Raw genomic sequence first — 12,476 nt, 5'->3', positions numbered from 1 at the left:
AGTGTCCATCCAGAGTGGCACCAGCAATGGACCATTCCCCAGGCTGAGGGAGGAAAAGGCCAACAGGGCAGGAGGGGGGCAGAGGGTCTGCAAAGGGTGCATTCTGAGCTGCGAAATGTAGAGGGCATGCTTAAGCCTGGGACAGAGGACAACTTTCCATTTACCCACCAGCAGGTGAACTGGATGCCACGAAGAAATCAGAGAAGGGGGATCAGCTTTAAGTGCTGTAAAAGTCCCAGTTCTTTGTGGGAGCAGGTATCAAACAGACTGGATGGGACCATCTCAAACCACAACACACCCAGTTATCCCAGTGTTTCTTGTTTTTTAAATGAGCCTGTCAGATAAGCCCAATTCAGATGGCAATTTACTGCACTCAGGAAAACGAGAATCTGCCAGTTTGAGATTAGCAAACACAACCATGATCATTTGGTGTTAGTCACAGGAAAAGTCATGCATTCATTCTATACCAATCTGTGAATTGTTTTCTCTACAAGGATGAAGAGATGCGTGGTGTCCGGGCGTCCTCTCAGCTCTAAAATTTCACGTTCTAGCATCTGAGAACCATCTTTCTTAGGGCTGCTTTCATGTCACGATTCCTCAGGCTGTAGATGAAGGAATTGACCAGTGGTGTCACCACAGTGAAGATGACAGTGGCCACCGTGTCCTGTAGTGAGTATGAGGATGAAGGGTGCATATAGACCCCCAGCATTGCCCTGTAGAAGAGAGAGACCACAGTGAGGTGATACCCACATGTAGATAGGGCTTTCTTTATCCCACGGGTAGAGGGCATCTTCAGGACCTTAGAGAAAATGTAAGCATAAGAAACAACAATGCAAGAAAATGGTGTCAGGAATATCACTCCACCCACAGTAAAGACCATCAGGTCATTAATAAAGGTGTCAGAACAAGAAAGTTTCAGAATAGGGTATGGATCATATAAGAAGTGGTGCACTGCATTGTGGGAACAGAAGGTGAGTCAAACCATGAGGAGAGTGTGCAAGAGAGCATGCAGGTGTGTGATGACCCATGATATGACCACCAGGAGGACACAGAGTCTGGGGCTCATCATCAGGGTGTAGTGGAGTGGGTGACAAATGGCCACATAGCGGTCATAGGCCATCACACTCAGGAGGAAACTTCCATGATGCCAAATTTGAACAAAAAGTACATCTGGGTCATACACTCTGTGTAAGAGATGGACTTGCTTCCCACCATGTGATTCACCAGAGCCTTGGGGACGGTGACTGAGGAAAAGCAGATGTCGACACTGGAGAGGTTGGCCAAGAAGAAGTACATGGGTGTGTGGAGATGAGGGTCACAGGTGACGGCCAGGATGATGAGAAGGTTCCCAGAGATGGTGACTATGTACATCCCCAAGAACAGCCCAAAGACAATCTCTTCTTGATCTGACTTTCCAGAGAGTCCCAGGAGGAGGAATTCTGCAACCGTGGTCTCATTATCTCCACCCATGTCTGTGGGAAGGTCAGTATCATAAGTCACTAAAATTGTTTGCCAACATTTAAGCAAAATATGTTTCTATTTTGCAATGATTTTCTGGTTGGTGATGAGTAAATACAAATACACTTCCAATATTGTAGAATCTCACGATAAATCCATAGTAAATTCACCAGCATGGTATTCTAGTGCCCACAGTTTGTGAACTACATGCTTTTTTTCTAAGTTCCACATATAAGACATTTCCTACATAATATTTACCATTGTCTAATAATTGAGGGACTGAATTTATAGATTAGAAAATTTAAGATTAGACCATTTAACCCCATTCACCGAGACAATGGAATAAAAATTCAAGACAAAAATCTTAGTGTCTTTTTCTTTAGTCTGCATGTTAACACCTTTCATCTATGGAAATTTTAACCAAGGAGCAAGTGCTATGTCCGGTCTCTATGCTATATTCCCACGTTTCTGGCTCTTTCCTTCTCTCAGAGAGCTGGAAAGGTGTGTGGCCTCTGAGAGACCTGCCTGGTGGCTTTCCTGGTGTCATATCTGTCACTCTCCTCCTGCAAGGGCGTCATTGTGAGCATTACCCACCTGCTCACTGCATGCAGAGAAATAAAGCCTGCTGTGAGTGTACCAGAGTGTTTTTCTGGGAGTCTAAACAATTACAGAATAATAAGGAGCGATCTAATGCAGTCTGTCCCAAAGGCAAGAGTGGCCTGAAGAGCCCTCTGTGGACAGGGGGAGGTCACTTGAGACATGCGGGCTGCAGTGGTGTTTGCCCAGGAAAGTAGAGTACTGCTCGCCTAGCTGAAAAAAGACACACAAAGAGGCAGAGCCACCGTGTCAGTGGTTCTCAACCTGCGCACCATGACCCCTTGGACGTCGCATGTCACATATTCTGCATGAAAGATATTTACATTACAATTCATTACACTGCAAAATTACAGTTATGAAATAGAAATGAAAATAATTTTAGGGCTGTGGTCACAATAACATCAGAAATTGTATTAAAGGGTAACAACAGCAGGAAGGTTACAGCCACTGTTCTATGTGACCTGACTGCTGGGGTAGAGGGCTCTACAAGGAGCATGGCAGGGCACTGGAGATAGATGGTGCTTGCTCTGTGTGTGGTGACTCATCCTGGGAGACTTACATTCTTGACATTGATGGAGAGTGCTGACATAAGGAATCATTAAAATATTTATTAGAATTATTGATTATATTTTGTGTATAAGTGATTTGTTTGCAGGTACTTATGTGTTCCTTGTGCATCCTCGTTCCCTCCAGGGTAGGAAGAGGGCATGGGATTCCCTGGAACTAGAGTTATGAATGGCTATGAGTCACTATGTGTGTTACACACCATGTGGATGCTGAGAACCCAACCTTAGTTTCCCATAAGAGCAACAAGTGCTCTCAACCACTAACCTGTCTGTATAGCCCTCCAAGAAATACTTTTTTCAAAAACCTGGATAACATCTAGAGCCACAATATATGGAGCTTGGTTAGAGAAACCCAGACAGTGACCCCGTGGCTATGGCAACCGTATATGCTGTGGGGTAAAGGAAGAATTTTGACACCTGCTGTCAAGACAGATGTAATTATACCCAGAGTAAGGAGGAAGTTTGACCCATGCCATCAAGACAGCTATAAGAATGCCCAGACTAAGGACAGACAGTTCCCAGAGCAGAAACAAAGAGAAGAGAGGAAATGCAGTCTGCAGGGGAATTGCTGTATGTACTTGATATTGTTGCTAAGATCATAATCAGAATCAAGGTGAAATTTGTGGACGGAAATTTCTGTCTCAACCAGTCCCACAGCCTTTCAGTCCCTAAGAAACATACAGAGGCTTTTATTAATTATAAACTGTTTGGCCTATTAGCTAGCCCAGGCTCATTATTAACTAACTCTTACAACTAAATTAACCCATAATTCTTGTCTATATTTAGCCCCTGGTTTGGTATCTTTTCAAGTGAGACATTCTCATCTTGCTTCCTCTGTGTCTGGCTGGTGACTGCATGTCTTCCTTTCCTCTTCCCAGAATTCTTAGTCTGGTTGCCCTGCGTATACGTCCTGCCTGGCTACTGGTCAATCATATTATTTAAGCCAATATGAGGGACAAATCTTTACAAGAGCATCATCCCACAGCAGAAGTTCTCCCTGCTCTCCTACTATAGTATTTGTGACAGGAGGTGGCCTGGCACAGGCAGGTTTTCTCCTGGACAGTGACAGTGACACCTGAGCAAGATGCGCTTCCTCAGCAAAGCAGTGTGTTCAGACATGTCACACACCTAACTGCTCTCCCTCTGTCTGGAAAGCGGCAGGCGTCCTCTGAAGTAGAAGTTACCATCCACGGAAGCTTCCTTGTAGACAGACAGCCCTGCTATCATTGGTAGGGATCTTTTGGGGATTTAACAAGTTGACATCTCTGTCATCCATTAGCCTCTTGTGAGCCATGCTAAGGACTGAGTCTGTGACATCTGAGGTCTGTGTCCATGAGTTTGGATCCCTGGACTGCACAAATAAACTGAGTAGTTCCTACTTCTCTTATGGGTCTCAGAACAGTGTCCAAAGTAGCTTAAGTCTCAGAACCCTTTGTTATAGAATCAACTCAGTCAATGAACATAGAGATGCAATTGTCACAAACATGGAGTTTTTTCATGGAATAGGGCAGCCTTGCATGTCTGAGAGGAGAGTCCCTTTTTCCAGGAAATGCCGTTAGGGGTCTATTGTCACAGCATCTCTAACCCCAGTTTTCTCCTCTTTAGAAACATTTCCTCTGGCACACGGCTAGCTACAGAAAGGTTTGGAGGGGTGCTCCCCAGTGTCACACCTTAAGTCGCTGTCTCTGGGTGTCTGTCTGCTGTTGGATGGACTAGTCCCTAACCTGTGTCCCCAGCTTCTCACCTGCTGCTCACTGAGGCTCTCATAGAATCCCTGTCTCTGCTGGTTCCATCCTGGACTTGGATGATGGTAAATTCACAGCATGGGGTGAGAACGGAGGGAGCTCTTCTCTCAAGGACATTTAGAGTGAGGTGGCTGTCTATGGGGAAGCCTAGATGCTGGAGAGAAAACAAAGAGATTCAGCCTCTGTCCCTGGAGATCAGGATTTCCTTTAGGGTAAGATGTTAGTTGTCGCATGGGACATCCAGAGGGTTGACTCCTCAGAGGTCCTCATTAGGGATGTGCTCAGTGCTCACTGTGTGCATTCTGTCTGCTTCTGCCAAGGAAATAAGAGGGGAAGACTCAGTTTCTATCCCACAGTTTTGTATTTTTTATTAATGTAACCTTTTAGAAGAAGATATTCTCCCTGTGAACATTCCACACGTTTTATGGAGTTTATTTCCATCATAAATCAATTAAAATCCTTACTCATTTTAACCATGATCATTCTTCTAGTGTGTGTGGAAGACATCTATTCACTCACAGTATGACTCCAGTACAACAGATGCTTGCAGTACAAACAGTAAAGTCACAAATGACTGGAGATAACGTTCAATATGCTATGTTTTTATTGTGAGCATAGCCTTTCATGGCGGAGCCATCTCTCCAGTCCAACACAAATCCAGTTACACTAAACTTGAAAGAAAAGAAACTGGGAAGTAGCCTTGAACACATTGGCACAGTAGCTAAGAATCTAAGCAATAGTGGAGAGGGTGCCTTAACTACCTTTTCCCTGAAAGCAGATTAGGACTCCTTTAATTGTTATCATAGAACCTTCATCCAGTAACTGATGGAAGCAGAAGCAAAAATCCACAGCTAAGCACTGGACCAAACTCTTGAAGCCCAGTATTAGAGAGGAAGGAAGTACAATATGTGCAAAGTGGTCAAGACCATGATGGGGAAACCCACAGGAACAGCTGACCTGACGTAGTGGGACCTCCCTAACTCGGGACTGACAGCAGGGGAACCAGCATAGGACCAAACTAGGCTCTCTGAATGCGGGTTACACTTGTGTAACTTGGGTAGTTTATGGGGTCATTGGCCATGGAACCAGTATTTTTCCCTAGTAAATGATCTGGCTTTTTGCGGACCCTTCCCTATGAGGAGATACATTGCTCAGCCTAGATACAAGGAGAAGGGCCTTGCCTGCCTCAAGTGCTGTGACAGATTTTGTTGACCCCCCTATGGGAGGCTTATCCTCTCTGAGGGATGGAAGGGAGAAGGTGAAGAAAGGTGGGGGGAGTGGGAGATTGAGAGGGCAAGGGAACTGGGTTTGCTATGTAAAATAATAAATATTGTTTATAAAATAGATTTATTTATCTTTATTTTATGTGCATTGGTGTGAAGGTGTCAGATCCCCTGGAACTGGATTTTCAGACAGTTGTGAGCTACCATGTGGGTGCTGGGAATTGAACCCGGGTCCTCTGGAAGAGCAGTCAGTGCTCTTAACTGCTGAGCCATTTCTCCAGCCCCTTAAAATAGAGTAATAATAATTTTAAAAACTTACAATGTACAATACTTGTAGGGGTGTTTAATTAACAAGGCAAATGTCAAACAGCATCTCTGGATTTCTATTATTAGTATTTCAGTGTGAGTGTGAGTATGCACCTGCATCTGTGTTTGAATGTGTATGTCTGTGTATGTGTGTGCAAATGTATGCCAGAGGCCAGCATTTTATGTTGTTTTTCAGGAGCCTTTTACTCTGGCTTTTTTTTTCTCTCAATTGCTGGTTTGGATAGGCTGACTGACTAATGCAAGAGAGAAAGAGAGAGAGAGAGGAGAATAGGAAGTAGAGAGCGAGGGAGAGAGGAGATTGGATTGAGTGTGGCATGGGTTTGTGAAACCTCAAAGCCTACACTGATTGGCACACCTCCTCCAGCAAGGCCATACCTCCTAATCCTTCCCAAACATCTCTTCAAAGCAGAGACAAAGCATCCCAACAGATGACCCTATTGTGGTCATTCTCACTCAAACCACCACACAATTCCAGGTTACAGTAGGTCATTGATGGGAAGTCTTGATGGCAGGAGCTCACAATGGTGAATCACAGGGATCTCTAAATAGAAGAAAGCAATAGAGAGAGGAGTGTAGGAATGCTGGGGCTCAGCTCCCTTTCTCTGCCCTAATGCAATCTAGGGTCGTCGGCCTAGGGAAGAGTTGCCACTCAGTTTATTGCATTAGACCAGGCCAAACATTCACACTTACAAAATAAAAATAATTTTTGTTTTGTGTTTTTGAAACAGAGCCTTACTAAGTAGTCATAACTGACTTGGTACTCACAGAGATCCTGTTAACTCTGTCTTTTGGTGCTGGGATGATGAGCCAGACAAATAAATCTTTAAAACTAGTTCATCAAGATAAGCCTCTCACTATCATGTCCCAGAAGAGTATGTTTCTAGGTCTATGGACCACAAACACTCAAGGGTGGAGGCTGATAAACCAAAGGGGCTGCTCCTTGCCTAGCCACCATTACTATTTGAGTTTACCGAAGGACCCCTCAGCCGCCTGTTCGGGACACCCAAATGGAAATGTATAATGTCTTTTTCTAAGGCTCAAAGAGCCTTAACATGGATATATCCCACTGACAAAAGAAAGACCAGTGGGAAAGAAACACACACAGGAGCACTCAAAACTATCTGTTTCTTGGGTTTAATTGCCTAAAATTCAAGGAGAACTTACCCAAAGAGACCAGAAGGAAGGCCAAAGAAACTTAAATGGAAAGAAAGAGTTCAGGGGAATAGTAAACTTACAAGTAGGCAGAGCAGGTAACTGGGACCAGACCAAAGAACCAGGACCAGTGAGATTGCTCTCTGGTTCAAGGTGCTCGCTACCAAGCCTGAGGACTCAAATTGAATCCCCTGTGGCAGTGTGAGAAATGATGATCCCCGTTTGATAATAAGAGTCCTGGAGGGCCCAGAGAGAAGCACTGGCGGTTCTAACAGAGGGTCCCAGTATGATTCTCAGCACACATGCACTCAGTTGTTTCTGACTCCAGTCTCGGGGGTCTGATGTTCTTCGGGCTTCCACGAACGTCGTACATAGATGATACACAGACACACATACAGGCAAAACACCATTAATATAATACAAACAAAAAATTTAAAAGAGCACTAGAGACTCAGAACAATAAAATAAACTATTATGAACTAGGAAAGAAGGCATCAACCCTGAGAAAATGAGGCAAGAATCTGGTTCTTATGTTCCCGACTGTGTTTCCTGCCCCCTGCATATCTCACTAGCTGAGTTTTTCTGGGAGGTGCAATCTTAGCATGGTCCCCACCAAACTCCCCATTCTCCTGGGGCTTGAGATGCACCCCTCCCTTTGCAGGTAAGAGGACTTAGTCACATGGTCAACTGCAACTTTTCCACCCTAGGATAAACTCAAAAGCACTCAGATCAGCAGGCACCCGCTGCTAGCTAGGGAAGATGGGAGCCCTGTGCCTCCTGCTGGGTGGGATTCCCTGATGAGCTCCATACTGAAAATGGACCAGAATGATTATTTCTCCCAGAAGGAGAGAACTGAATCCCACAAGGTGTCCTCTGACTTCCACATGCATGCTGGCAAACAGAAACAGAGAGAGACACAGAGACAGAGAGACACACACAAAGATAAATAAATGGCACAAGAATAAATACCTAAAATGTAATAAATTTTTATTATTAAAGAGTCAAGAAGTAGTCTTATGGAGTCTTAGCACGAAATTCTAGTTAGCATGAGTTCTGCCCATAACAACTTGAACCTTGGTTGTGGAATAGGCTCCGCCTTCTTGACTGTGTGAAGAAATAACTGCATTCCATTACTAACAGTTTACCTTGCGGTCACACCAAACCTGTTGTCTGTGGCCCCTAACTCTGATGTGTGCCTGGAATAGGAGGCAGCTAATCATGTGTGGCAGCAGGTTTACCCCTTTTAGTTTTTCTTAGCTCTATATCTCTTATATGTGCACTATCACAGCTGATCTCATCACTGCCACGGTTTCCCCATCAGCCTGGGGGCCGCTTAGTGCTGCCAGCTGTTCCTTTGTTTATTCTGAGGACTCCACACTGAAATCTTATCTTTCCCCTTTTTAAAATTGCCTATGAACCAAACACACCACAATCATGTGTGAAGTTACCGAAGATAAAGATTTAAAGGGAAATGAAGCTGAACCCTTTAGGAACTGGATCAAATAAGTCTGATACATAGAACCTAATTTAAAATTTCTGTCGCCTGCCCAGAGTTCGGCTTTGTTTTAGGACTTCACAAAATGATTATGAAGTTAGACTTAACTTTTGAAGTTGCTTCTTTGAGAATCTGCCTGCTCTCTCCGTTCCTTAGCTCCTTGCCTACTCTACCAATTCCTGCCACACACAGGAAAAGGAAATCTCCCAGGAGAGCAACTGCAGCAGTTCCTTCACAGTGGCTGTGATGAACACATGACCACACAGCTGACAGGAGAGTTTATTTTGACCAATGGATCCAGAGGGATAAGAGTCCATCATAGCAGGGAACCATGGCAGCTGCAGGATGGGGGAGCTGAGAACTCATCCTCAAAGGCAAGCATGGTGCAGAGAGTGAACAAGAAGTGTCACATACCCCGAGTGGCATACTGCCTCCAGCAAGGCCACACCTCCTAAACCCCACATATAGCAATATCAACTGTGGACCAAGAGTTCAAATCTGAGATCCTAAAGGGGACATTTTTATTCAAACTACAACAGTAACCATCTGGCCTAGGTCTCTGATTCCAACATCATCTTGAATAAGGCTGTTGTATGTTGTAGTGACAAACACAGGATGAGACATTCCTGCCACCAGAGTGGAGGAGACTGTGGGGAGACTGGAGTCTGTTCCAAGGGTCACCAGTAACACTCTGGGTTCACGAGGGGCCAGGAGGAGAGTTTAGTGGCCCTAAGGAAATCCTGTGCCAAATCACTTATTAGGCTTTATTGCATGAAGAAAGGATATTTTACATCTGCTGTGATTCTGAGAGAGTTGGGTGACAGGACTCATTTGACACCCGAGGAGGAACAAATGGCACCTGTGTGGAGGAGAGAGATGTGCAGGGAGAGAAAGTGGTGAGATTCCCCAGGCTGGAGATCGCTACAGTCAGAGACAGGACAGAGTCTGGAAGCAGCTGATGGTGAGGACACAAAGGACACAGAAGCCAGTAGAGTCGGGGAAGGAAAGAAGTGAGGATATAGAGACCATGAAGGGAGAGCTTCTGAAGACTGACCATTGCCCCAACCCAGAAGATAAAGGACAGAACTATCTGGATGTGAGGAAAGGACATGACAAGTGACATTGTGGACACTAGACCTTTAGTATAAACTAGAAGAGGGCTGGAACTCTGGACACTCTGACCCATATTCCAGAATAGGCTTGCACTTGGACTCTGAAGTCCTGAGTTCCAATTACAATCATGACATTAATCCAAGTCCCCATGTCCCTAGGCCGTGACTCTAGACACTTTAGTTCTGTAAGGAAATCTGTTCCCTGCAGCTCTTGGGAATGTGCACAGACACAGGCATCTTTGGGTGAATAAAGCCACTACGCAAGGCTTCCTGACACTTGCTAGGCATCCCTAAGAATCCTGCTGAGGACCAAAGCCCTGAAATGTTAGGTGGAAAGAGAAGTCCAAAGGTAGTGTTCTCAGCTGTAGCATGTGACAGGGACCTCAGCCTGGGACAAAGGACAATCACCACCACCACAGGTACCAGAGGCACTGAGAGTGGAACACTGTATAACCAGCAACCTCTAGTTGTCTAGTATGGGTAAGTTAAAGTTTCTGTGGGTCATTTACCAGGGTAACCACAGCTCTGCTTGAGGCTAAAGGGGTCGATGACCATATCTCTTAAAATTCCCTGATCACTGTGATAGCCAGCATCTCAGGAGATATTAAACACATCCCAGTTCAGAATGTTTCCAAATGTTCTCAGTTTCTCTTATCTGTGAAATGTGCATCTTAGAATCATCCCTTTGAAGAGATAAATTTCAGGGTGTGACAGAAAACATTAGTCAGTTTCTGAATCAAAACATGAACACAGACATCTATCTCTAATCCCAGGAGCCATCCTGCTGAGCACTGGACCTGTCAGGATCTCTCTATAAAAGGAAAAAAATTCATGGCATCTAGGAATCCTGTCAGGTCTAGAAATTTCAAATTCTAGGACCTAAGAATTATCTTCCTTAGGGCTCCTTTCATGTCACGATTCCTCAGGCTATAGATGAACGGGTTGACCATGGGGGTCACCACTGTGAAGATAACAGAAGCCACTGCATCCCGTAGTGAATACGAGGATGAAGGGTGCATATAAACTCCTAGGAGTGCCCCATAGAAAAGACAGACCACAGTGAGGTGGGAACCACAAGTGGACATGGCTTTTCTTATCCCCTGGGCTGAGGGCATCTTCAAGACCTTAGAGCAGATGTAGGCATAGGAAACAACAATGCATACAAACGGTGTCATAAATATCATTCCACCTTCAGAAAAGGCTGTGACATCATTAATAAAGGTATCAGAACAAGAAAGCTTCAGGACAAGGTAGGGATCACAGAAGAAGTGGTGCACTGCATTGTGGGAACAGAAGGTGAGTCGAACCATGAGGAGAATGTGCAAGAGAGCATTGAGGTTTGTGATGACCCATGATATGGCCACCAGAAGGGCACAGAATCTGGGCCTCATCATCAGGGTGTAGTGGAGTGGGTGACAAATGGCCACATAGCGATCATAGGCCATCACACTCAGGAGAAAACTGTCCATGTTGCCAAATATGAACAAAAAGTACATCTGGATCATACACTCTGTGTAAGAGATGGACTTGCTTCCCACCATGTGACTCACCAGAGCCTTGGGGACAGTGACTGAGGAAAAGCAGATGTCGACACTGGAGAGGTTGGTCAAGAAGAAGTACATGGGTGTGTGGAGATGAGGGTCACAGCTGATGGCCAGGATGATGAGAAGGTTCCCAGAGATGGTGACCATGTACATCCCCAAGAACATTCCAAAAACAATGTCTTCTTGTTCTGACTCTTCAGAGAATCCCAGGAGGAGAAATTCTGTGACTGTTGTCTGATTGTCATCATTCATGTCTCAGGAGAAGAAAGTGAGATGCGTATAGAGAAATCATTCACCAACACTTGGAGAAAACATTGATGCAGTTTGGAAAATTTTACTCATTAGTTGAGAATTAATTGGTAGTAAATTCCCTCACAATATATTTTTACAGCAAAAGATTAGTCCATTTTGAAAGGATTGAATTCTATTATCTATGATTTTATTCTCTTATTTGCTAAGTGCTATATATATATATATATCCATTTTATGGAATAGTTATCTAAGTCTAGGAATTTACATACTACATGAAGGAACTGAGGAGTGGACACCTAGATGCTTTATCAAATTTGCTGATCAATATCAGGGAAAATTCAAATCAACCTGATGATCTTGTTCTCTGTATTACACAAATACACACATGTACATGCATGCTCACACATATACAAACACGACCAAATATAGATGCATGAACACACACCATGTACAACACACATATATTCTCTGAAACTCAGACACACAAACACACTTTTTCTCATTGTTCTTTGGCCTGACCAGGAATTTCTGAGCTTATGCAATCTTTTTGCCTCAAATTCAAACTGGCTGAAATAGGTAGGTACCAAGTCACCAGAAGTTACAGCTGAGAAGAGAGGAGAGTCACCCTGGAGTGGTCAGAGGCCTGGCTGGGGAAGGGGAAGAGAGGAGACAGGTGTCAGGAGAAATGGCCTGGCTGCAGGGACAGAGCATGACATGGAAATTGGTGACGTTAGTTACAGGATGCTCGTGTGGTCCAGACAGCGAGCTGACTGATGCTGTGAGAGCGGAGCTAAGCACAGCGCTGAGATGTGAGTCCAAGGTAACTTCCAGAGAGTTGCCATGGATATAGACCAGCGTGACAACAACAGCAGCAAAGAGCTAGAATGAGGGCTGGGGAGATGGCTCAGTGGGATGTACGTGCCATGTAAGTGTGAAGACCTGAGTTCAAATCCCAGAACCCACCTAAAACTCCACACCATAGAGCACATCTGCTGTCCCAGTGCT

General features: G+C 44.6%; 1 protein-coding gene and 1 pseudogene across 1 annotated transcript; both read right to left on the bottom strand.

Annotated features, from left to right (window-relative positions):
* Window positions 1-547: 547 nt before the first annotated feature.
* Window positions 548-1,470, bottom strand: LOC130876821 (olfactory receptor 1361-like; annotated as a pseudogene).
* A 9,077-nt stretch (window positions 1,471-10,547) lies between these two features.
* LOC130878262 (olfactory receptor 1361-like) lies at window positions 10,548-11,471 on the bottom strand. Its single transcript, XM_057776125.1, has one exon. The coding sequence runs from the start codon at window positions 11,469-11,471 to the stop codon at window positions 10,548-10,550; it is 924 nt and encodes a 307-aa protein (XP_057632108.1).
* Window positions 11,472-12,476: the final 1,005 nt, after the last annotated feature.

The sequence above is a fragment of the Chionomys nivalis genome, chromosome 7 (genome assembly GCF_950005125.1).
Source record: "Chionomys nivalis chromosome 7, mChiNiv1.1, whole genome shotgun sequence".
Classification (NCBI taxonomy): Eukaryota; Metazoa; Chordata; class Mammalia; order Rodentia; family Cricetidae; genus Chionomys; species Chionomys nivalis.
Note: the sequence above shows the minus strand (reverse complement) of the source record. Positions and strands in the feature narration are given on the sequence as shown.